At 44.5% G+C, this 25,799-nt stretch overlaps 2 protein-coding genes across 9 annotated transcripts in view; both read left to right on the top strand.

Moving 5' to 3' along the window:
• Kalrn (kalirin RhoGEF kinase) overlaps positions 1-6,031 on the top strand; it is a 603,131-nt gene extending 597,100 nt beyond the window's left edge. For all 7 annotated transcript variants that reach the window (XM_050159714.1, XM_050159713.1, XM_050159712.1 and 4 more), the window contains 2 exons: positions 3,123-3,261; positions 4,032-6,031. In XM_050159714.1, the coding sequence (XP_050015671.1) occupies positions 3,123-3,261; positions 4,032-4,577 (685 nt within the window). In that variant the 3' untranslated portion in view covers positions 4,578-6,031. The remainder of the gene's footprint in view (positions 1-3,122; positions 3,262-4,031) is intronic.
• A 6,489-nt stretch (positions 6,032-12,520) lies between these two features.
• Umps (uridine monophosphate synthetase) lies at positions 12,521-23,170 on the top strand. 2 transcript variants are annotated; one of them, XM_050159894.1, is made up of 6 exons: positions 12,521-12,736; positions 15,539-15,692; positions 17,509-18,180; positions 19,687-19,862; positions 20,844-20,958; positions 22,683-23,170. In XM_050159894.1, the coding sequence occupies exons 1-6, from the start codon at positions 12,581-12,583 to the stop codon at positions 22,850-22,852; spliced, it is 1,443 nt and encodes a 480-aa protein (XP_050015851.1). In that variant the 5' UTR covers positions 12,521-12,580; the 3' UTR covers positions 22,853-23,170. The 2 variants fall into 2 exon arrangements, with proteins under 2 accessions (XP_050015851.1, XP_050015852.1); XM_050159895.1 differs by lacking the exon at positions 12,521-12,736 and adding an exon at positions 17,016-17,076 and having other exon boundaries at positions 15,555-15,692.
• Positions 23,171-25,799: the final 2,629 nt, after the last annotated feature.

Here is a 25,799-nt window from a genome sequence, read left to right as displayed (position 1 = left end):
CTAAAGGGGTCCCCATCTGCTGGGGCTGTCCGCTGCCCACAATTAATGGACAAGAGTTACATTTTCACCATGTTTTATGGTTTACAAAGTGCTACATAAGCCTTTCACCTCCTGTCTTATGTAAATGTAGTCTCATTCTACAGACTAGAAAACCAAGAATAGAGACTAGAGAAGGTCTTTACCGCTAGCCCGACAAAAGTCCAGATGAGTGTGGCCCTGAACCCACATCTTCTCACTCCACTTTTTCTTATTTTCCTAAGGTTTATTTGGTTGTTTATATTTATCAGGTACAGTGTTTCATTGCATGTATACACGATGTGGTCATCAAATTAGGATATTAGCATATCCATCATCTTAAACATCCATCATTTCTTTGCAACAAAAACATTTATTTTTAAAAAAAGACCCTCTTCTCTAGCTATTTGAAATATATTCACAGTTCACGTTGGTAACTCTGGTCACCATACTGTAGAGCGCCAGAACTTACTTCCCTTCCCTAGCTGTAATCTACACTCGTTTCTCACTTACATTTCATTTTCTTCCTACTGCGCACTCTCGGGCTTGATGACACTTGAGAAGAGTTTACTGGAGGAAGGCCGATGGACGGGGTGGAGCTGGAACGACAGGAGTTTGTCCTTCAGTCAATAGTCATGCCCCCCCCCCCACTACCCTATTCTTTCAGGGTGGAACTTTTCCCTCCAAGACATTCCAGGAATGGCAGATTATCTAGATAATAATTATCCTTAGAAAGACACAGCTCTTATCCTCTGAGGCCATAAATCCAACAGTTAAGACCAAGAGATAAATAATACTTTAAATACAGCATGGGAGATGCTAGGGATCATACATTAGACAGAGCTACAAGAACATACAACAGGTCTTTGTTAGGTGTGACCATCAGGGAAGATGTGTGAGAAAGCAAGGCCTGAGCAGACCATGCCCTGAATCTTGCTCTGCCTGTAGGTCTCCTGTATGGTCAGTAGGGGTGGCTGGTGGAACCCTCCTCCAGGCAACTGAGAATTCGATTCCCTGGTCTAGGAAGGATGAAGACTAGCGAAGAGCTCCAAGATGGGTGGGGCGGCTGGTGCTCTGTGGGCTTGGAGCAGCGCTGCTGTAAATGCTCCCCTTGTTTGCGGCAAGTATCTCTGGGAGTTGTATGTAGTGAACCCAGTGCCACTCCTCTCTGTCCTGTCCTCTCCCACCTCATACCTAGCAGGTCAGAGGAAAGTAGGGAACTTTCCAGGGTCTCCATCCTTTTCTCCTGTCAAGAAAGTAGAATAGTCTCAGCAAGGAACAAACTAGAAGAGAAAATAAAAACGGTCAGGCAGGTTTCAGATGGGGTTGGAAGTTATTCTTACCCTGGCTCACACTCCTTGATGTGGGCATTTCCTGAGATGTGTCTCAAATGACTCATTGCTCCCTAAAGCGTTTGATCACTTCTTGTTGCAAAAGGGCACAGGGAGCCTGGAGATAGCTGCCGTTTACTGAGCACGGTCTTGGTTACTTCTCTATTGCTGGAATGAGACACCATGAGCAAGGCGACATAGAGAAGGAAGAGTCTCTGGGGGCTTACCATTTCAGAGGGTTAGAGTTCATAACCGTCATGGTGGGGAGCGTGGCAGCAGGCAGACGATGCTAGAACAGTAGCTAAGAACTCGCCTCTTGATCCACATGCACAAGGCAGAAAACTAACTAGGAATGGTATAGACTTCTGAAACCGTCGAAGCCCACACAGAGCCATACACTTCCTCCAACAAGGCCACATCTCCTAGTCCTTCCCAAACAATTACACCAACTGGGGACCAAGTATTCAAACCTGAGCCTAAAGCAGCCATTGTCATTCAGTTACCATAATCACTTTCTTACACCAGGGTTGTGTTAATTCCTCATTGCTTTGCTGGGTTCTTGCACAAGGCTGACAAAGAAGCAGATCTTATTTTGTTGTTGATGTCGCTGATGTCACTGTCCTGTTGCTATTTCCACTTTAAAAGATGGGGTGCTTCAGGGAAGCCAAAACACAGAGAGATTAAATGATCACCTGCAGCCACCATCTGGGAAGTAGAAGAACCAGACTTCAAATTTGCACATGACTGGCTCCACTTACCACTTTCCCAGGCAGTGGTTAGAATTTGGCAAGCTGTCCAGAAAGGCCAAGGAGTTAAGAAGAAATTAAATATGCCAAGACAAAACTTACCCTACTTCACATTTCTCCCATCTAAAAATGTCAAAAGGGAAAATACTTTTTAACATAGATGAGGCTAACTATAAGCACTGATTTTTTTCCCCTCATCCTAACCTTAAAGCCAGTTAGACCTTAAAGTCAACATTCTGTAAGCAAGGTTCTAAGGATTTCTGGTGAGCTTAACACATTTGTAACGTGATTCATTCTATTCTGAACATGGCACTCACTTTGGGCTCTGAAATACGTGTGTAGTTAGTTAGTTTTAGGTTTTGGGTTTTTTTTACTCTTTTACTCTGGGAGGTGCTACCACCCAGCTCCCAAATAATCACACAGAGACTTATTCTTTCTTATGAATGCCCAGCCTTAACTCGGCTTATTTCTAGCCAGCTTTTCTTAAATTATCCCATCTACCTTTTGTCTCTGTGTTTTCACCTGTCTCTATTCTATTTACCTTTCTTTCCTTCTTACTCTGTGGCTGGGTGGCTGGGTGGCTGGGTATCTGGGTGGCTGGGTGGCTGACCCCTGGCATCCTCTTCTCCTTCTTTTCTCACCCCCCTTCTCTTTTTTTCCTTCTATCTATTCTCTCTACCTGGCAACCCCAACTGTCTTTCTCCTGCCTAGCTATGGGCCCTTCAGCTCTCTAGTAGACCAATCTGGTATTTTAAGCAGGCAAAGTAACACAGCTTCACAGAGTTAAACAAATGCAACATAAAAGAACCCAACACATCTTTGCATCATTAAATATTCCACAGCATAAATCAATGTAACCCATCCTCAACTAATATCCCATGACGTGTGTGTGTGTGTGTGTGTGTGTATGTGTGTGTGTTGTAATGCCAATCTCCATTAATAAGAGACATCTTAGAGCTTTTTAAGCTTTCTCCATGGGCCGATTCTCTGCTCCTCCCAAGCAGCCTTTTACCCACCTCCTTGTTTTCAGGATGGATGACGGCCGACTCTTGGACTACCTTATGAATCATGATGAGCTGATGGAAGAGAAAGTAGCTTTCTATATCCGAGACATCATGGAAGCTCTGCAGTACCTCCATAACTGCAGGGTGGCACACTTGGATATAAAGGTAATGCAAAATCAGCACCTGCTGCAGCAAAATAGCAGAGGCTAACTTGAGGAATGTACAGTTGTATTTTTTTTCTTTTTCCTTGGTTTGGTTTTTGTGTTGTTGTTCTTTCAAGATAGGGTTTCTCTGGTCCTGGCCATCCTGAAACTCACTCTGTAGACCAGGATGGCCTTGAACTCAGAGCTCTGCCTGCTTCTGCCTCCCAAGTTCTAAGATTAAAGTGTCTGCCACCACTGCCCAGAAAATTTTGTTTTTAACAAAAAGCTTCTGTTTTCTTAAAAGGCTATTTATTTTCTTGATTCATTACAGAAACAAAGGTTGGCATGCTATTCTGGAATAACGCGTGGCTTGGTGGCAGAACACCTGCTCAGCATGCCTAAGGCCCTGGGTTGGAGCCTTAACACTAGGGTGGGGAAGCATAGGCTGGGTACAGGGACCTAAACTTTGAAGCCCAGCAGTCAGGAGGCAGAGACTGTAGTAGATCTCCGTAAGTTCCAGGCCAGCCAGAAATACATAGTTAGCCCTGTACCCTTCCCCCAAAGGCACAATTTTCACTGCCAAACAACTTATCTAAAGTACCACCAAAACTCAGAGCTTAGCGAATTCAATGCCATGCTTTGAAGCCTCCTTTGCCTTTGCATAGGGAATTATCCCACATGCACAAGCTTACTGAAGAACAGCAGAATCCTATTTAGCTAACAGATTCCATCTGGTAGTCAGCAAAGACCTGATCTTGCCTCTTTTCTCCCTGCCTTCCTGGATTCCTGTAGCCTGAAAACTTGCTCATTGACCTCCGGATCCCAGTACCTCGAGTGAAGCTCATCGACTTGGAAGATGCTGTCCAGATCTCAGGCCACTTCCACATCCACCATCTACTGGGGAATCCGGAATTCGCTGCCCCAGAAGTGATCCAAGGCATCCCCGTCTCTCTGAGTACAGACATCTGGAGCATCGGGGTTCTGACGTATGTCATGCTTAGTGGGGTCTCCCCCTTCTTAGATGAGAGCAAAGAGGAGACCTGTATCAATGTGTGCAGGGTGGACTTCAGCTTCCCTCATGAGTACTTCTGTGGTGTGAGCAACGCCGCCAGGGATTTCATCAACGTCATCTTGCAGGAAGACTTCCGGAGGCGGCCCACGGCAGCCACGTGCCTGCAGCATCCGTGGCTGCAGCCCCACAACGGCAGCTACTCCAAGATCCCCCTGGACACCTCCCGCCTGGCCTGCTTCATAGAGCGCCGCAAGCACCAGAACGACGTGCGGCCCATTCCCAATGTCAAGAGTTACATCGTCAATAGAGTGAACCAAGGGACCTAGCCATCCCCCAGCCCCCGAGGTTTCACATAGAAGTGCGGTGTGAACCAAAGCAAGACTGAAAGTGTCTGTAAATAGCTGTGTTCATCATTTCACTCCATGTGGTTCTCTGTATTGAGAGGTGGTTCCCTTAAACCTTGTCTGTGGTTCCGCGGGGTCCGAGTGGCAGAAGAGTGACCCTAATCCCAGGAGCATTCCAGAAGGTTCTGCCGAAGAAGTAAACATGCAGAGCTGCGGGAAGTATTAAAGAGGAAGGGCAAGGCTGACAAGATAGTAGTCAGTAGAAAATGTTAACTGTACATTCCAAAATGGGTGGTTAAGTGGGCAAGCCGCCCACCCCACCGTGAGGAGGATAGTCGGTTTCTGACTCGGTTGAAAATTTACACTAAAAGTTCTATTTAACAGAGATGTCAACTATTCTGCTTTAGATGGCTTAGATATAGTTTCTTAACAGGATACATATACACATACAGTATACTAGATCCCATTCAGGTTTCAGAGTTTTATAATATAGAGTTCTATATGAAATCAATCCTAGGTAACTTTGAGTGCTCCCGTTAAGACAGTAATTTATTTACCGAAGCATTGCATTATTTTGACTAAGCACAATTAGACGACAAGTTTTTTAGAGCATTTTATAAATCTTGTATAGAAATCTTTTATCAGAACCTGTGTATTAAGAGAAAGCAATGTGACCCTTTTGAGATCTGTGAATGAGATGTTTTCCCCCTCCATCATGGGTTGTTTGAGTAAGAGAGGTTACAGAGTTCTTCCCGTGGGAAAGCCAGGAAATAGGTCCAAATCTAGTAAGAGTTGGGGGTTGTTTTTTATGTCCACACCAGGCCTGACGTAGGTAGATGGAAATCACGAGACCATACAAAAGGGCACATAGAAACTTTTCCTACAGTTCCTGTGCGCCACGTAGCAGTTCTTTCTGGCCGCATGGCTGTAGAATACGGTTTCCAGAAAGTTAGCACGCTTTATTCCTAACCCCTCATGAAGCTTCGGGGTGCTTACCAAAAGGAGGCAGCCATATAAGCCTTTTAAAGGCTAGTCCTAAGTCCTTTCTCAAGCCATGGAGCAAAGCCCGACCCAGCACTCTAACACAGCATGGGTTCTTAACTGGGATAGCAATACCTAACCACCACACAGCCACCAACGTCTCTGGACTAAAAGGATGAACTGCATTTGAGGCCAATGCTGCTTTCTCCACACACGGATCATTCACTGCCCGGGGCCCTCTGGAGGGAAAACAAATTAACCAGGGCACTTCATGGGTTTTGGTTTGTTTTTTGTTTGTTTGTTTGTTTGTTTGTTTGTTTTTGTTGGAGGGGGATGGGGGAGTTTTTGTTACTTTGTGTTTGTACATGATCCACCCTTTGTTTTCTAGAGTGTGTTTTTAAAAATGCTTTTATGCAAATAATATTCTAAAAATATAACTCAAGTGTTTGTGTAAAGCAGGCTTCATGTCCTCGTGTCTCTCCTGCTAGAGGGATTGAGAACCTGAAATCGTGTAGCACAAAGTGCAATTGGAGAATCGGGAGGGAAAGGAAGCTGCAAAACTGTTTTAACTATTTCAAGAAGAAACGATGGGAACAGTCTGAACTTTTTGTATAAAAACACGTATTCCCATGATGGAAATAGAGAATTGTAATATTCGTCATTGCCCCACCCACCCCCATTGGTTTCAAAGCCAAATTACTCATCCCCCACCCTCCGTCTCATCTCATCTCATCTCATCCGAGATTATAGAGTAATAAATTAGTTGAAAGCAAAAGCAATAAGATTAGCTAGCACCTAGTATTTGGGGGATTAACCAAATATGTGGAAACCGACTCTGACTGTATAGTTTCCTGGTCTTCGGGTGGCCCTGGGTCATCAAGCCTCACTCCCACAGAGCTTGCTAACCCTCCACATTCTTCACCTAAACCATGATGTATACACACATATAAAAGCATATGCTATGGTATTTAAAACATGCTTACTAAAGTCTTTATGATGAAGTGTAGCGTGAGGGAGGAAGGCCTGGGCCCAGAGGGCTTGTTGTGGGATAAAGTGCAGCCTCTGAGGACTCCAGAGACCCAGAAAGTGACATGGCCAGGTCTGTTCTGTCCATTATGGCTGCCTTGAGAGAGGGGCTTCTTGTGGCGTCACTTGGGATTGTTATGACTGGCTGAGTTTCTGCTAGGGAGGAAAAGAGCCCAGGACAGTGACGTTCAGATGCCACAGAAAGGCCATACTGAAACGCACGTTGTGAGGTGACAGAATGCTAGGCAGAGCCAAAGTTTTCACAGCACACTTGTGTCAGGGTTGGGGTGGTCCAGATGTGGGGCTGCATGGAGTCGTCTCGAGTACAGGAAAGGATAGAGGGGCAGCCCAAGTACAGCCGTTAGAACAGGGCAAGTGTCGGAGAGGTCGTGAGAGAGAGGGGACACACTTTCTACAGTTTGAGGACTGAAATGAACAGGGAGGCCCCTAGCCACAAAAGCACCTGGTCCCTCCAACAGGGAACAAGATGGTTTCTGCTCAAGAATTCTCCCTAACAAGCTGGGAATTAGGAACAATCCCACTGAGGAGGCTAGGAAATAAAGAAGAACCCGGGGCCCCGCTCCTGCACCTGTTTTGGCAGGGTGGTTTGTTACTAAGAGGGGAGAGGAGAGAAAATCTCCCACCCCTGCCCCCATCCCGGCTGTTCTTACCGAGTGAACTGCCAGCCCCCAGGTTCCTCGTTTGGCGTGTATTCATCATTTTTAGCTCCTTGGTTTGATGTTAAGAGGGTGGGGTACATACAGAGTGATGGGAAAGATCAGGGCCAACCCACGATCCTGCTAAGAAACCTAATAATGTTTTGCGCCTTTTACATCCGCTTCAAATGAAGCAGATTTCTCTCCACTTAGACCTGAATGTGGTAAAAACTGCTAAGAACAACTTGGTGATGTGTGATGTATCCTGCAGGTCTCTCCCAGCCACCGGCAACCTGAGTGGGGGTGGAGGAGGCTGAGGGGAAAGCTGGCCTCACAGCTTTGTGCTTTGCAAAGCCTTTACAGATAGTAGTGCCTTTCGGAGGGGCGGTGGGGAGTGAAGACGTCCGATTGCATTTGGATTTGCTGATGCTGCAGTATTTTTTCCTTAGGTTTAAGATATCTTTTAAGCGAAAACATCTGAATGTAGGGCGGGACCAGGTGTTTCTGAGTACTGATCTCAGCTATCCCAAATTTCATTCTTTCTTGTTTCTGCCCCATGTTCCCATTGATAAGATGGAATTTGGGGAGTTGGAGAGAGAACATTCATCTCTTAAGAATGTTGAGGAAGATGTCCTAGCTGACACATCTATAAAATATTTTTGATTTCCTTCAAGTGCTACACACTGCCAGTGGTAGAATTTTATTGACAATAACTTTGAACATTCCAGTTTCCCACAGTCTTATCTTCAGATACCATTTACAAACTCACGAGGTTAAATGCTGTCGATTGCTTTTTATTGGAAGTTCCGGGTGCTTCTCGTCTACACGTTATTTGGTCTCATTTTATAATCTCCACCCTTTAAGAGCTTATCTACAGAAAAGGATTAGGAGAGCTGCCGAGGACATGAAGGTCCATAAGCTGTTTTCTCCAGTATTTCTTATGACAGACATGAGAATCTGATGCCTCCAAGACAGCCAGCCCTTCCCTCTCTTCCCAAGCTATATAGAAAAACTGTGTGAAGAACCCAGACAGTTACTTTCCTCACTGGGAGGGCAGACACGAGGATCGAACACCCTCCCATGTCACAATTCGTTTCTTTAGAGTCTCACAAGAATCTTCTAGAAAAGGCAAGTGGTTTGCAAGGGGTAGAGGGAAGACGGATGGGACTTAGAGAAGGAGAGCTTTGGCTCTGGTCTTTCGAGACTAATCTTCTCTCGTTGCCAAACCTCCATGCCTGGGAGTCACTTGTTACTTTCTTTTTTTTCATGCCTATCTGAAAGAACTTGGAAAAAATAAATCTGTGAGAATATGAGGGAGAAAATATGGTACAAAGTAATTTTTCTGTGTTAAATGAAACTCTCTCCTCTAGTCCCAAGAGAGGGGAAATACACTGAACACAAAGGGTCTCTGTAGTAGGCATGGTACCCGCACATCAGGTCCTACGGCAGCCCATGAATTGTACTGGGTGAGTTTTGAGGAATGTAGACCGTGCTCCTTTCTTGCCTGGGTAACATTCCAATGGAGTCTGGATGAGGCAAGCATATACAAGCTTTCAAGAGATTTATTTGTAAAAAGCACCTCATGAGTTTTCTTTGCTATTTAAAAACCTAAATACCTTTAGGGGAGGAATTATTAGAGCCAGGATAGGCTAAAGGCAAAGCTCACATAGAGTCCGCCAACAGAAAAGAAGGTACTATGATAGTCATTTTCTGAAAACCGCAAGGCTCTCATTGTCTCATTCATTCTAAAGAGCTCAGAGGGGCTGGATTTGTCCAGAGACTTAGATGCTTTGATAGGAAATGTTTTTCATGAAAAATCTATATGGAAATAGAGTACAGAAATATTATATGGTCACATTTTTTATGAAAGACATTTTCTCTTATTTTTTAATATAGGTTGAAGTTATAGGAGAATACAGTCATTCTACTGCAGTGCTTTAATCTTTAAGAGATATTAACTAAAAAAAGCCTAAAATTAGCGCTCCCAGGCTATTGTCTTTTCCTATCAGTCTGTTTGTTAAGAAATTCCAAACTGTGGTCAGGTTTCGTCTTTATCCAAACGATCAACCTAACAGTTTAGTCAGATAAACCTCCTTCAGCGAACGGGGAAGAGCAAGAAAACATGTAAATAGCAAGTCTTGGAATTCCTGAGAATTAATTTAACCAAGCCAATTTGCCAGTCCAGGGATAGGAGGTTTTCCCGCTTCCATCAAGAACTAAGTTCAAATCCTGGAGTCCCTGGAGACCATTACTGTGACCTCAAAGACTGTGGCTATGAACCTGAAATTAACAAAGTATTTGTCTTCTCCTACTAACTTAAGCCATAACTATCACCTCTGTGTTCAATTTCTTTTGTTTTTATTTTTATACCCCTGATGCTTTTACTTCTGTTTCTGCCAAACTTCAGACTACTGTGAGGAAGTAAATAAAACTGGAAGAGGGACAAACAGGAAGACTGTGAAAAACTAAACACACCCTTGAGAATGCTATTTATGCAGAGAACAGCAGCAGTTAAGGGCAAACTGTTGGCAAATATGGATATATGTACATCTGTACATGTATATAGTGTATAATATGTATGTATATGTGATTGCTCATATGCAGAAATCTATCCATTTGCAGGCAGCCCAGGTGGGTCAGTTTTTCTACTGGAAAACCATTTAGGACCATTCAAAACCCTTAGAGATAATACGTGGAGAAGTCTATTCACGTGGGAACTAATTTGATGTCTTTCGAAGTCCATATGGCCAAACGAACAAATTATGAAACACATTGGGACCATTATTTATGTGATTCTGTTTACTCAGAATTCTATATTTGAATTCGTGTGTGTGTGTGTGTGTGTGTGTGTGTGGTTTGTTTTATTTTTGCTGTTGTTGTTTTGAGGCAAGGTCCCTCTGTGTAGTCCTGGCTGTCCTGGAACTCACTCTGTAGACCAGGCTGGCCAGAGACCTTCTTGCCTCTGCCTCCCAAGTGCTGAGATTAAAGGCATATGCCATCATGCCCAACCTATATTTGAATTTTAATATCTGATTTGCAAACCGTGCCCACACTTCATGGTTTTGAGTGACCCCTTCCCCCAAAGTCTTTTGAGAATTTGTGGTGGGTTCCTCTGGCCATTCAGCTAAAAGGCCTTATTCATAAGCGGACAGGTTTCCCATAGGGACCATTACACATATACATATAAGTACCTACTTCCACCAGGCTTGTGACAGTTGATTCAAAATCACTCCGCAGTATTGGTAAATAGCTCTATATTTTCAAGGTGCAGAAGAATTCCACAGCCTTAATTATTTCAGTGTCTTGCTGGTCTGCCTTAAGTGTATCTTCTGGGGTTTGGGGTTTTGGTTGTTTTATTATTTTAAATCTTCCTGCAGTTGTTCATTTTGTATGCACACAATGTTGGTTTGTAAAGGTAGGTTGTAAATATTTTATTTGTAAGTCAGGATCCCTTCCGTGTAATGTTGTAAAGTGCCGACCTGCTGTCTTGTTATGATTACTGCAGTACACGTTATAAGTTGTGGATGAAGTTTCAAAATGTACATTTCACATGTTATGCATTCCTATAAATATAATATACTGAAGATACTATTTTTAGTCTCCTCCCCCCTTAAAAATCTTATCGCATCTCTTTCTATGCGTGTGTGTGTTTGAGCCACAGTGTCTGTGTGTGTGAGAAGACAATCTGTAGGAGCTGATTCTCTCCACCATGTGGGGCCAGGAGATGGAACTCGGGTCATCAGGCTTGGTAACAAGTCCCTTTGCCCACCGAGCCAGCTCACTGGCTCTTGACTTTTTTTTTTCTAATGAAACTCCTGTCCTTTGTCCCCTGCCCACCCCCCCCATGAGTAATTTTTCTCTCTCTTCCCAAATATTTGAAAGCTTTTGGCAAACTTTAAAAAAAAAAAATCCCATTAGTAGACCAGCAAGATTGCCCAGCAGACAACAACGCTTGTTGCCAAGGCTGAGAACCTGAGTTTGATCCACAGGACTGCACAGTGAAGGAGAGAACAGCCTCCCGCTAGATTGCACAGGTTTATGCCTCTCAGGTGGTTGGACCCACACAGGCCCGATCAGGCTTTCAAAGGCTCCCGGTGCTGCACAGGTGGGGAGGAGGTGACGCTACGGTTCTCTGTCAATTAGCAGCACCCAAAGGTGAAACGTGCTTTGATTTGGCAATAAGAACACAATGTTTTAATATTCGAAGTCTATTTAATCAAGGCTTTACTGCCCTGACAGTTGTTTCTCAAGTCAAAACTATGCGTTTTACAAATGCGATGGTGAACGCCATTAATCCCAGCACTCAGGAGATAGAAAAGGCAGGTGGACCTCTGTGAGTTTGAGGACAGTCTGGTCTACATAGTTAAGTGTAGGCCAGCTGGGACTACACAGGGAAACCTTGTTTCAAACACAAAACAAACACAGGAATATAGATTTTCACACTGGCAGTTCAGCAAAATCTCTTTAGAAAAAACGAAGACTACAGAAATTAAATCTCAGAATTGGTTTGATAAGTACCATTGGGGGTATTTTCATTAAAATAGGACAATTATAGTCAAGGAATTTTTATATTATTATATTATAATTAATTATTATTATTTTTGACAGAGTCTCACTAGTCACTCAGGTCAGCCTTGAACTTGCAATCTTCCTGCTTCAGATTCTTAAGTAGCTAGGGCTACAGGACTGCACCACCATAGCCAGCGAAGGGATTTGTAAACCAATTATGTTTGGGTTTTCGAACTCCCCAACATTATTCTTCCAGACAGCCTGACACTGTCAGTTCATCCTCCCTAACCCCCTTGCCACCCTTCTTTATCCTGAGTACTTCAGATGGTGTAAGGGTTGAATAAGCAGTTTCTTTGCCAGCACCAGAGTGTACAATGACCCGCTTTATATTTAGTTCTATGTGCAAACTTCTGTGCAACTCTCCCACGCCAGCTGTTGTGAAGTTAATTCAAGAAGAGTCACAAGCACTGTCATAGCGAACTTTTCTGGAAGAGTTTAGGGAAGTGTGGCTAACAACGATAAGATAATTGCTATAATACTTATGGTAAGAGAATGACTCAAGGAAACGCTAAGCTTAAAAAAATTAATTAAAAAAATTAAAAAACCAGCAGGGCCTACAGACTCCCTTCGGAGAAGCTGAGCATCAATCCAGCTTGCAGATATTAAAAGCACAGCGCCCCAACCAGGAAGCAGCTAGCACAAGCACAGACCCCCGCAGTCCAGGCCGGAAAGGGCGGCGGAAAAGGCGGGGCTTCTGGGTGACGTCACGGACCCCGAGCGGCTGGGCTTGCAGAGCGAACTGAGCGCGCGGGAATGGCGGTCGCCAGCGAAGCTCTGGGCCTCTTGGTCACCGAGCTGTACGACGTGCAGGCTTTCAAGTTCGGGAGCTTTGTGCTCAAGAGCGGGCTCACCTCCCCGGTCTACATCGACCTGCGGGGCATCGTGTCCCGCCCGCGACTCCTCAGTCAGGTGCCAGCCCAGAGGGACAGGATGGCTCCGGGTGGCGGGTGGCGGGTGGCGGGAAAGGAGAACGGGAGGTGGCGGGTGTGGCCGGAGTTGGGGGGGACGAAGGAGAACCCTTGGACCAGGCGGGCAGACCCACCCTCCTGCTGGTCTGGAGAGTCAGTGGAGGAGCACGGAAGGCGGCAGCCGTCGGTCGGGCTCTTGGGGACCTTGTTCTTGACCGACCCGTGCGACACGTGCTTTGCGGGAGTCGGAAAATGCTGTGGGGCTCTGACAGGCGGAGAAGTTCTTGAGTGAGTTCTGTGTACCTAACCCTCAGAAAGTGAGAATTGGGGGGGAAGGAAAGGGCGAGCGGGTGGAGAAATTAGTAGCTGCCGAAGGATTCAATTTAGTAGTATATGGCCAGTAGCAAGAAATTAAAGGCACATGGTGGATGCCAGGAGGGCAGATTTTTTATTTAATGTATTTATTTGGTTACTAGGGGTAAACTGCACACGTTAGAGTTTTCTAACCTGGCGCTTCTCAAACCATGAGTGGGTTATATATGAGTCGCCGCAACGTCAGCGGTCAAATAATGCATTTCCAGCGTAACAAGCTGCCAGCTGATCTGCAGATGTCCTCTGAGTAGATGGGTGGAAGTGTTGTTACTTCGTGTGAAGATTGAGTACCGTGAAGACTATATTAGGTTTATTTATTGCATGTGTGTGTGTGCGCGGGCGTGCACGTGCCGTGGTACTCTTGAGAGGGTCAGAAACAACTTGTAGGAGTGTGTTCTCTCCCTGTGTCGTGAGGGCTGAGAGATTAAATTCAGGTGGTCGGGCTAAGCAGAAAACAGCTGTACTGGGCGGGTCCATTTGCCTACCAAGATTGTTAAGATAGCAGTGAGGAGCTGGAGCCAGTCCTGGAACTCTGTAGACCAGGCTCGGCTCAAAATCACAGAGGTCCATCCGTCTGTCTCTGCTTTCTGAGTGCTGGGATTAAAGGCATGCACCACCACTGCCCGGCCGTTCAGGAATCTTGAAATGGTGTGTCTCATTGGTGCAGAGAAATTGTATTACCGAGAATTTTCTCATGAACATTTTAAGTTTAAAAGAAGTTTATGTGTATAGGTGTTCTCGGTATGTTCACCCCCCAGAAAAGTAATAGATTGTATGCATGCTTCTAACTTCCTAATAATGAGTGATAATTGATGTACTCATAAACAGTTGGAGGAAAATGATATTTATCTGACTAAAAGAGAAATTTCCAAAATTTCTTCTTATACTCTATGATTGCAGACTTATGTTTTAGGTATTTGCCCAAACAAATGATAGTGCCAGAGAATCTCTAGCAGACTTAAGATCGTGAGTTTTTTTTTTTTTTTTAACTTGGTACGCTTAAATTTCAATTATTAAGCCAGGCAGTGGCACACGCCTTTAACCCCAGCACTTGGGAGGCAGAGTTAGGCAGATCTCTTTGAGTTCAAGGCCAGCCTGGTCTACATAGTGAGTCCAGGACAGCCAGGACTGTTTCACAGAGAAACCCTATCTTGAAAAACAAAAAATTTCAACTAATGTAAATGTAAATCAGTTTAGTTTCATGTATAGAAGCATGACAGATCAGTAAAAGCCCACAGGAGGAAATATGTATTGCATATTATTGCATGTAATAATTCTGTGCACATAGTGAGATGGGGGGGAGCATTAAATTTCCAGTTTTCATAATCTATCTAGCATTTTATGTGTATGCCTGTGTGTCAGTGGGGTTGTGAGTAACCAGGCCAGGTGTGAACTACCCACACCTGCCGCCTTCCCACATTCATTACAGGTAATGATGAAAACATTCTCGATATCTTCTGGATTTTAGTACTAGAAGTCGCACACTTTGCAATTTAAAATGATGACAGAATTTTAAAAACACAAGAAAGAAGCGAGGCATGGGGTGGTACCTGCCCATAATCCCAGCACGTGGGAGGTTGAGGCAGGGAAATCAACTTGAGTTTAGGACACACAGCTGCCCGTTCCCCCAAGAGTAAGTGATGGATAGCATAAGAATAAAATATTGTGAAAAGCTAACTTGGTTTATGAACAGCTCTAAGAGAGTGTTGGATGGGAGTGTGCATTCTGAAATTAAGACGTTGATTTGGTCGGGTGTGATGGCGGTTGAGTTTAATACCAGCTCTTGGGAGGCAGAGGCAAATGGCTCTCTGAGATGGAGGTCAGCTTGGTCCACACAGTGAGTCCAGGATGGCCAGAGCTGCACAGAGAAACCCTGTCTTGAAATCCCCTCCCCCATGTGAATGGTTTATGTAGAAAAGATAAAATGTATTTCACGCAGTAGGCTCTTTACTTAGGAAAGTGTTCATTGAAGGCTTCTTTCAGAAAATAGAACCAGCCGTGCTTCTAGAGAGTCACGGCAAAATGGGGAGTCTGGGATGTGTCCTTGGTCTTCGGGGTCAGCCACCTCACGTTGCCCCCAGAGGTCGTCCTGAATCTAGCTGAATGGGTTCATGTTTATGTTTGCATGCCAGGTTTCAAGATTATTATGATGGGTCTAAATCAATTGCTTAATATCTTCTCTCCTGAGCTAAGATACTCAGTGAATTGTTATAATTAGTCTACTTATATCTTAGGATTTGATTTAAAAAAAAAAAAACTCCCTGGGGGCTTTATTTCCATCTCTATTGTTAGGCTGTTGCACAACTCATATAGCATTCTAAGTAGTAAGAGTGGAAGTTTGCGTGTTCTCTGTCGTCACGCTGCTATGTGCACATATAACATTCTAAGTAGTAGTAGTAATGGGAAGTTTGTGTTCCTTTTTTTTTTACAGGTTGCAGACATTTTATTCCAAACGGCAAAAAATGCAGAGCTCAGTTTTGACAGTGTGTGTGGAGTTCCTTACACAGCGTTGCCACTAGCTACAGTTATCTGCTCAACCAATCAGATTCCCATGCTCATCAGAAGGAAGGAAACAAAGGATTATGGTAAAAGGAAAATAGCATAAGCCTCAAGTTAATGTGTAACCTGCTAGGGTTTTGTTCTCTTTTGGGCCCGGTGATTACTAGAGCTCCTCAGAGGCCTGATGAGCTGTTGAGTGTTGACGAGCTCCAGACATCCTTCCTGTAGTAATTCTGAAATGCTTTGTGTTGACTGGGGAGGAGAGAGAGTGCTTGGTGAACGCTGACCTTTGTATTGGCCCTTCCCTCATCAGCAAAATGTTGTAAGAACACATACTTCTATGTATATTTATATTTAAATGCATGCAGTTGTGAAGAAGATTACTAAACTCAGACCCCTTGGGAACATATTTTTTGTTGGGGTCCATAACAGTAGAGTATCAAGTAGTTTACTTTAAAATCTGAAATATCAACCTAAAAATATCAGGACTGGAGTTGATACTTAATGATATTCAAAAATTAATGGGATTTTTGCTTGTTTGTATTGATTTGGTAATACTTTGTTAGTTTTAAAAAAGATCTTTTAAGATAAACTGTAGTATCTGGGATTTGCTTCTAAAATTGTGAGAGTTGAGAGAGATAGCTCAACAGGTAGCAGAACCTGCAGCTAACTCTGGTGACCCGAGTATGGGCGCTGGGTCCCATGCGGGAAGGAGAGAACCACTACTGCAGGTCCCTTGACCTCCACACATGTGCCCCACACAGCATTGTGAGGGGGAGGATGAGGGTGTATTTATTAGCCATGGGTTAAGTGGTGACTTTCTGATTCTATTTTAAAGCTAAAAACAAATTAACTGCCCATGAGGAATGTGTCTGTTTCCTCCTGTGTTCACAAAACTGCAAGTATTCTGTTTATGTCAGTCTTAGACTTAGTGAAACCTGCCATTTGTCAAGAAAGGGTGAGGAGAAACGAAATGGGATTGATGAAAAAAATGATTCCCATGCTTATTTTGTTTCAAAATAATAGGGAGTAGAAAGTATAAAATTGAGTGTCAAAAATGAACATGAAGCCAAGAAGAGCCTGAGTTACTTAACAATTTGTGGATTATAGTGGGGCTTAAGGGTAGAGAAGTCTCATTATATAATTGTGGTTATGGTGTCCAAAAAGTGGTGAAATGTTTCCCATCTGAATCAGCTTGAGTGTTTTGCCTGTGTGAGTGTATGTGTATCGCATGCATATAATGCCAGCAGAGGCTAACTGGGAGTATTAGATCCCCTGGAACCGCAGTTACAAATAGTTGTGAGCAGTTGTGTGGGTACTGGGAACCGAACCAGGTTCTCTGTAAGAGCAGTCCGTGTTCTTAACCACTGGGCCATCTCCTTGGCCCCTATTTTGTTTGTTTGACGCAGGGTTTCACCAGACGCGTGTCCCACACCCCCACACCCATCCCTGGCTGACCATGTGCTGATGGTAAGGGTCTAGCAGCCCTCCCGTATATGAACATAATAGGCGTGTGCCACACCTGACTTTAAATTGCCAGTTGATCATGAGTGATAAACTTGTAATCAATATTGATGGGAAAGAATGATTTTATTGATGATACTGACTTATTCTCTTTTTCATTATAAGTGGTCTTCAAGAAATTCCTCGTTTGTTCAGAAAAATGAGTATTTACATTGTAAGATAATTGTCAGTTTTACTGTAACATTCTCTGTAGAATTGGTAATTTGGAGATACTGAGGATACTGAATGAAGCAGTGTGGCACATTGAAAAATCAACAGAAAGTTAGATTTAAAGAATCGTAACTCTTTGTAAGTACACAGTAAGCGTAGGCCCAGATATGTCTTGAGATAGCTGAAACATTTTATATATTTCTTTCAACTGAAGCTTTTCCGTTTCAGGTACCAAGCGTCTTGTAGAAGGAGAGATTAATCCGGGGCAAACCTGCCTGATCATTGAGGATGTCGTCACCAGTGGGGCCAGTGTTTTGGAAACGGTTGAAGTTCTTCAGAAGGAGGGCCTGAAGGTGACTGACGCCATTGTGCTGCTAGACCGTGAGCAGGGCGGCAAGGACAAGCTGCAGGCTCGCGGGATCCGCCTCCACTCTGTGTGCACGTTGTCTGAAATGCTGGAGATTCTCGAGCAGCAGAAAAAAATCGATGCCGAGATGGTTGGGAGCGTGAAGAGGTTCATTCAGGAGAACGTTTTTGCAGCAGCTAATCAGAATGGCGTTCCCCCTCCTGAGAAGAAAGCATGCAAAGAACTCAGCTTTGGTGCTCGAGCAGAGCTGCCCGGGGTCCACCCGCTTGCCTCAAAACTTCTCAGGCTTATGCAGAAGAAGGAGAGCAATCTGTGTCTGTCTGCTGATGTATCAGAGGCCAGAGAGCTGCTGCAGCTAGCAGATACCTTGGGGCCCAGCATCTGCATGCTCAAAACTCACGTTGATATTCTGAATGATTTTACTCTGGATGTAATGGAGGAGTTGGCAGCTCTGGCAAAGCGCCATGACTTCTTAATATTTGAAGACAGGAAGTTTGCTGATATAGGAAACACAGTAAAAAAGCAGTATGAAGGTAAGTGTGTTCAGAAATCCAGTATAGACTGGGCACGGGGGAGAAGGCGAATTGGCTCTGGAGAGTCAGCAAAGGTGCAGTCGAATCCAGGCAGTGAGGTGACACCTTCAACATTGTTTCCTTCCCTCTCTCGGCTGTGTTCTCCATTCTGCTTTCTCTGTTGACTTGTTTCTCAGGCAGGGAATTTCACTCTACCTCTGGGTGTAAACTCCAGTATTAGCTGCTCTGGGGAATGAATACTCCTGCAAGGACAAGGTTCAAATCTTTTTAGCCATCTTGGACTGAGATCCCTGTCAGTTCCCTTTAAATTAAAAAAAAAAAAAAAAACTGGAACTGCTGTCAGACGGGTATGTGTGAGTTCTGGGTAGGCAAAACAAGATTTGGCCCTGCTAAAAATTGCCAATATAGGAAAGGATGGATTTTTTGCAGCCTAAAGTGTTAATACACTTTTATTTTTCAGATATCAGACAGGCAGAGCAGCTTATGGCCTGGGAAATACTTAATCCTATACCTGTTTTCACATGTAGACTTGTCTTAAAAACAGGCTGGCCGGGCTGAAGAGATGGCTCAGAGGTTAAGAGCACTGACTGCCCTTCCAGAGGTCCTGAGTTCAATTCCCAGCAACCACATGTTGGCTCACAACCATCTGTAATGAGATCTGGTGCCCTCTTCTGGTGTATGGGCATACATGGAATGTTGTATACATAATAAATCTTTAAAAACAAAACATAACAGGCTGGCCAATGGTGGCACACACCTTTCATCCCAGCACTCAGGAGGCTGTGAGTTCGAGGCCAGCCTGATCTATAGCATGAGTTCTAGGACAGGCTCCAAAGCTGCACAGAGAAACCCTGTCTCAAAAAAAAAAAAAAAAAAAAAAAAAAAAAAGTGTGCAGTTGCCTCTTAAGATTGGAAAAGCCAAGGAACCTGTAGAGGGTAAAGTTGCTGAGAAATCTCTCTAGGGTGAAAATTTCATCTTCAAGAGATTTGAGGATGTCACTATGCTTGTACTCTGGGAATGTCTATCTTCATAGAACTCCTAGTGGCATAAGCCTTATTGGTAGTCACAAGCTTCAATCTACAAAGAAACAGCCCATCGGCGTTCCTGATAAAACCAAGGACAGCAGCAAGAATTCTTCCTGACCTCTCACCCAGCTGTCAGGTAGCAGCTGCATAGTACAGACGGAGCCACAGATGGGCCCACTGATAATGTACTTAAGAGTAGTCAACTCTTTAACCTTTATGTTTGAAAATTAGCAAATATCTTTTTTTGTTTGGTTGGCTTGTTTTGTTTTTTGAGACAGGATTTCTTTGTAAATAGTCTTGGCTGTCTTGGACTCTCTTTGTAGATGAGGCTGGCCTCGAGTTCAGAGAGATTCACCTGCCTCTGCCTCCCAAGTGCTGGGATTAAAGGCATGCACAACTGCCTGGCTAAGAAATTTAACTAGCAATTACTTCATTTTTGTCCTTTCAATCACAGCAAATATCTTTTTTATTCTTTCTTAGGTGGCATCTTTAATATAGCTTCCTGGGCAGATGTAGTAAATGCCCATGTGGTGCCAGGCTCAGGCGTTGTGAAAGGCTTGCAGGAAGTGGGCCTGCCTTTACATCGAGCATGCCTGCTGATTGCGGAAATGAGCTCTTCCGGCTCCTTGGCCACTGGGAACTACACCAAAGCAGCAGTAAGTGACGGTGTAGGGTGAGTGGAGAGTGTCTGTGTGTGCTGCATGGTCAACCTCTCATGCCCACCTCAATTCAGCTATTCTGACAGTTTAACATCATCAGTTGGATTGAACTCTTTGATCTTGTAGCGGGTGAAGGGTTGCATTGTCCTACAGACAGTTGAGACATCTCTACCTGTGCTTGTCTTTTCATCTTGAGGCAGAAGAAGATGGTTGAATTGTAAATTGCTCTTCCCATTTTCCTGTGGTAATTTTATACTTCTATAGTCATCTAGAAAGTAGATAATTGAAGGAACACAGTAACACTTTGATTACATGTACAGTATATTCCTGGTACCAACAGAAGCCAGTAGAGGGCATTAAATTCTCTGGAACTGAAGATACGGGTGGTTATGCTCTACCGTGTGGGTCCCCCAGAAGAGCAGCAACCAGAACTCTTAACTGCTGAGCCATTGATCCAGCCCCCTATGGTAAATTTAAAAAACCACCCTCAATGGGTCATAAGTACTGGCTTCCCAGGTCTTGAAAGTAAATAAAAGGTCTGGGAGTGAGGTCTGTCTCAAGAACAAGCTGTCCCTTGCTGGTGGTAATAGCTGGCGGCAAGGCTGTCATTGTGAGAGTCTCTGGCAATGACCAATCGAAAGCCAGACCTGCTGTGCCTATGAGCAATGGTATGGGAATGAGGAGGCCAGTGAAGAGCAGGGGCTAAAGAGGGAAAGTGCTGGAAGGGCGTTGCTTAGGAAGAAAGAGCTACATCTTCAAGAGCTATGGTGAAACACACCTCGTATCCTTGGAAGCAGGTGAATCTCCAGGCAGTTTACACCTAAGAATTACAGCATCTTGTTTGATGCACATACTGTGGAAGTTCTGCTCTTTTCAAGTGTGGTTTGTTGGAGGGAGGGCTCATCTCTAGGACCTTTAACGTGGGCTGATTTTTCTGTTACTGTGTTCTTGTAATACTGCCTATTACATCCTGTGTAGGTTGGGATTGCTGAGGAACACTGTGGATTTGTGATTGGCTTTATATCCGGCTCCCGGGTGAGCATGAAACCAGAGTTTCTTCACTTTACCCCTGGAGTTCAATTAGAAACAGGAGGTAAGTTTGCTCACTAGTTATGGCAGAGTAAAGCGCTATGCTGTGGTGTTGTCTTAGTCTAGAACAATGAGCGAGCCCTTTGGCCTGTACTGTATTTGTACGACATCTTGCAGTTTAATTTTAGAAAGTTACTTGGCCCTGGAACTTGAAGAGAGCTGCCTAACTCTGCTTCCAAGTGCTTGAACTAAAGGCATGTGCCACCATGCTGACCAGAAACCTGGTATTTTAGGTTAGCATGTCCTAGTTGGTGCTCTGAGTATCCTGCCTGTTCTGTGTTCCAGCACGTCTGGAAAACCTTGGCTAAACAGACGAATGTTGGCAGCTTTGATGTGCCAGTGCCCGGCTATGGCTCCTAAATTCTCAGCAGTCTCAAATGTAGTTGTAAAGGAGCAAGCTAGGGTGTAAGGGCTGGATGTAATTCTCAGAGTGTGTGCTTAGCTGCCATGAGGCTCAGTTTCCAGCACCCCACCCCTGCCTGCCAACAAAAAATATAACTGTACTGTAGGACACAGCATATATGGGTTTAGTTTTGAAGGAGATACAGGGGGGTTGGTTATTACTCAGGGGTGTAGCTCAGCTGGTAGAGTGCTTGCCTAGCTCACACAAGTTCTGGGGTTCATCCTTTATAAACCAGCTCTGGTGTATTCCTAGTTACAAATGGAACATGGCATCAAAACCTTCTGTTGTAAGTGCATGTAGTTTACCACCAGGGGGCGCCTTTGTATTTTTATGTCTGTTGAGTATTTCTAAGAATCCCTTCTACATCATTTTAGATAGTATTTAACACATTAGGGGAAAGCACTGCCTATTGCTTTGAGTTAAACACTCATAGAAAGGGAGTCAGAAGAAAACCAGTGAATGCAGATGCATGCACATGACATCTGTGGAGCAGATAGCCCACCACATAGTAAGTGACCTTGGAAGTCAACAACTCAGAACTTTTTAAAGTCTTTGCATTCTCTCAACCCTTCCATCCTAGTATCGGGTGTCTTTACACAGGATCTCTTTATCTGGAACTGCTTCCCAAGTGCTGGGACTAAAAGTGTGCACTACCAACCATACCCTCTGAGTGTAGAGGCCACTAGTCCCAGCTGACTAAAGTGGGGCCTTGCATGTACTAGGCAGCTCCAGACCAACACTGTATGTAAACTATTTTTTTAATTAAATGCATAATTTTACTGTTTGTGAAACAGTTTTGAAGTATCGCTTCAGTCAATAGGGAGCAGCACCCTTGGAGGGAAATAGTAAAGCCGGCTAAACTAATCCCTTCTGGATCTGGGGAGTAGAGGGATGATAGTCCTGACCTTTGTCAGCTGGAGAGGCATTGAGATGGCTGCACAGCGCCTCACGAAGCCAGCCGCATTTGACTGCTGTGTCAGCGCCTGCGATTCTGATTCTTTCACCAGATCGCATGTTAGCATAGGCTTTCAGAATCAAAAGCATCAAAACCCATTTAACGTAACATTTCTACAACAACAGAAATTAATAAATCTTATCAGGTATGGTGACAAATGCTTTTAATACCAGCACTAGGATTTCTGAGTTCAGTGCCAGCGCAAAGGATTAGGGTCTGAGATCTTGGGATTGTAGCAGAAAGGGTTATGAATAGTAAGGTGTATGGCAGTAAATGTTCTCTGGATTTACCTTAATATCTTGGACTGACCCAGTGAGTCCCATTACCTCCTAAGTTTGCATTATGGTAAATGGTTTTTGTTTCTCTACAGGGGATCACCTCGGCCAACAGTACAATAGTCCTCAAGAAGTGATTGGCAAACGGGGTTCTGATGTCATCATTGTAGGCCGGGGAATACTTGCAGCATCCAACCGGCTGGAAGCAGCTGAGGTGTACAGAAAAGCTGCCTGGGAAGCTTATTTGGGTAGGCTTACTGTTTAATGAGAAGATGAAGACGACTGGTGTTCTCAAAGCAACAGTGCCTTACGGTGCTCGGGGTTCTGCACAGAGCCAATGAGAGACAGACTCTGGAACTATCATATCATGGTCTTTACGTGTAATCACTGCCTTGGTACTGTAATAAGCTCTTTGTAAAGCTTGCTTTCGTCGAGACTGGTATTTGTTGGGCAGCCACCACCTTTCTGATTCCCTTCCTTCAGTCACATCTAATTGTTGTGTGTTGTTTTTGCTCTTTTGGGGGGGGGCCTGCCACCCAGCTCCCAAATAAATCACACATAGAGGGTTATTCTTAGTTATGAATGCCCGGTCTTAGCTTATTTCTTGCCAGCTTTTCTTAAATTATCCCAACTATCTTTTGCTTCTGGGCTTGTATCTTTCTCTAATTCTGTATACCTTTCTTTCCTCCTCACTCTGTGACTGGCTGGGTGGCTGGCCCTGATGTCCTCTTAGATTTCTCCTATTTATAATCTCTACCTGCCAGCCCCGCCTATCCTGCCTTGCTATTGGCTATTCATCTCTTTATTAGGACCGTTAGGTGTTTTATTTAAATTTATTATGTGTACAACATTCTGCTTCCCACACACCAGAAGAGGGCTCATTATAGATGGCTGTGCGCCATCATGTGGTTGCTGGGAATTGAACTCAGGACCTCTGGAAGAGCAGTCAATGCTCTTAACCTCTGAGCCATCTCTCCAGCCCCGACCATTAGGTGTTTTAGACAGGCACAGTCACATAGCTTCACAAAGTGAAACAAAAGTTAGACACCTGGAAATAATATTCCCCAACATCTAATGTTAGCCAGCCACTTACCTTGTTCAGTACCATGGAGCAGGAGTTTTGGCTCATCCTTCTTCTCTGCGGTCAGTGTAGAAAGCCCCAGCTTCCTCTTCATCTGGATGGCAGACTGCTGCATCTAGGAAGAGTAGTACCATTTCCCCACCGTCATTAATGTGGACTGGAGACTCGTAATGGCTCAGTGGTTACGAGCACTGTTGCTCTTCTAGAGGATCAGCATTTGGTTCCCAGCACCCACTTGGTGGCTCACAACCATCTGTAACTCCACTTCCAGGGGATACAATTTCCCCTTGCTTCGGCTCCACATAATATATAAAAACTAAAAAAAAATAAAATAAAAATTCTTCCTTTTAGACTGGCAAAGACTAATTTAAAGATTTATTTATTTATTATGTATACAACATTTTGCCTCGATGTATGCCCATACGCCAGAGCAGGGCGCCAGACCTCAATACAGATGGTTGTGAGCCACCATGTGGTTGCTGGGAATTGAACTCAGGACCTCTGGAAGAGCAGCCAGTGCTCTTAACCTCTGAGCCATCTCTCCAGCCCCCAAAGGGGAGAATTTTTAGTACAGGAATGTGCCCATTGCAGATGGAATTCACAGCCTCCCCCTGCCCAGGATAAACTTGAGCCATTTCCCCCTTTGGTTCACGTTAACGAGCAAAGCACCATTACTGTGGTTTCTGCCCTCCACACATCTTCTGTGGGGCCTTAAGTTCTTATTCCTGCCAGAAGGAAAGATCTGTTAGCATTCAGCAGGTAGCTGTGTGTATACATACAGTCCAGACTGGAGCATACTGGTGTGTATCAGATGGAATGGTCAGAGTCTGTATGCTAACCATGTAGCCTGCTAACTTGCTTACATAGCGCTCTGTAGTCTACACATTCATAAAAAGATTTATCCACCGCACTTCACTCAGCAAGTATGCACCCTCCAGTAAAGTGGAGTCAAGGCAGCTGAAGCAGCAAGCGCTTGAAGGTCTGATTGCAGCATGATCCCATCAAGTAAGGGCATAAGCCAGGAGAGAGTGAGAGCCATGGATCTCAGGGTGAATTTGCACAAATGCCTGGAAAATGCTAAGAAAATGTCCATTCAGGCTGGAGAGATGGCTCAGTGCTTAAGAGCACTGGCTGCTCTTCCAGAGGTTCTGAGTTCAATTCCCAGCAACCACATGGTGGCTCACAACCATCTGTAATGAGGTCTGGTGCCCTCTTCTGGCGTGCGGGCATACATGGAGGCAGAATCTTGTATACATAAGGCCAGGTGGTGGTGGCGCACGCCTTTAATCCCAGCACTTGGGAGGCAGAGGCAGGCGGATCTCTGTGAGTTCGAAACCAGCCTGGTTTAAAAGAGCTAGTTCCAGGACAGGCTCCAAAACCACAGAGAAACCCTGTCTTGAAAAAGCGAAAGAAAAAGAAAGAGAGAGAAAGGAAAGAAAAGAAAGATCTTAAAAAGAAAAAGAAAACGTCCCTTCTAAGCGTTAGCTTACTGTCTCCTGACATCTGGCCAAAGGGATCCTTTCAGAGTTAAGGTGCAAGCCTAAATTGAGGTCCTGAAGTTTCGAGTCCACACATATGCACGGTTCCAGAGCCATCTTTCAGTTCATTCCTAGGAAACCAGATCTTCAGGAAAGCCGTCAGAGGGAAAATACACATTAGCATAATGCATTAAAGCCTTGCAGTATTCACAGCAGCATTTTTGGAAATAGGAAGCATAAGGTCCTCTTGAGAACAGACGTCCTGGGTCAATCCATCCACTAAACTAACTACAGTACTGTTGGGGGCTGTGGACACCCAGACCCTGAATTCCCTGTGAGCAGCTTGTCTTTCCTATGCTTGTAGCTGCTCTGAGCAAAACTTGTTTTCCTCTGAGCAGCCTGCAGCTACTCTGAGCATGAGACCTTGATGGCAGGCTGGTGGGTCTGCAGCTGAAAGATCCCGAGAGCTGGGGTGTGGCCAGAGCCCTATATAAGCTTCCCCTGAGCACAGTAAATTTGGCATTCTTGTATCAAGGATGACCCATGTCCGTGTGTGTGTGCTTTTAAGTCTCTCAGCCCAGTTCCTGGTGCATACTGTCCTGTGGTAGCACAGTAAGTCCCGTAGTGGTGGCTACAGGTGTAATACCGTATAG

Source organism: Alexandromys fortis, unplaced genomic scaffold (genome assembly GCF_014885135.2).
Source record: "Alexandromys fortis isolate MF-2015 unplaced genomic scaffold, M_Fortis_MF-2015_v1.1 scaffold_119, whole genome shotgun sequence".
In the NCBI taxonomy this organism is placed as follows: domain Eukaryota; kingdom Metazoa; phylum Chordata; class Mammalia; order Rodentia; family Cricetidae; genus Alexandromys; species Alexandromys fortis.
This window is presented reverse-complemented; position numbering and strand designations above follow the sequence as displayed.

Excerpts from the sequence above, each read along its gene's own strand:
- Umps (XM_050159894.1), top strand. The coding sequence starts at position 12,581 with ATGGCGGTCGCCAGCGAAGCTCTGGGCCTCTTGGTCACCGAGCTGTAC. Across the intron at positions 12,737-15,538 it reads GCCCGCGACTCCTCAGTCAG|GTTGCAGACATTTTATTCCA; the intron begins GTGCCAGCCCAG and ends TTTTTTTTACAG. Across the intron at positions 19,863-20,843 it reads GGAACTACACCAAAGCAGCA|GTTGGGATTGCTGAGGAACA; the intron begins GTAAGTGACGGT and ends CATCCTGTGTAG.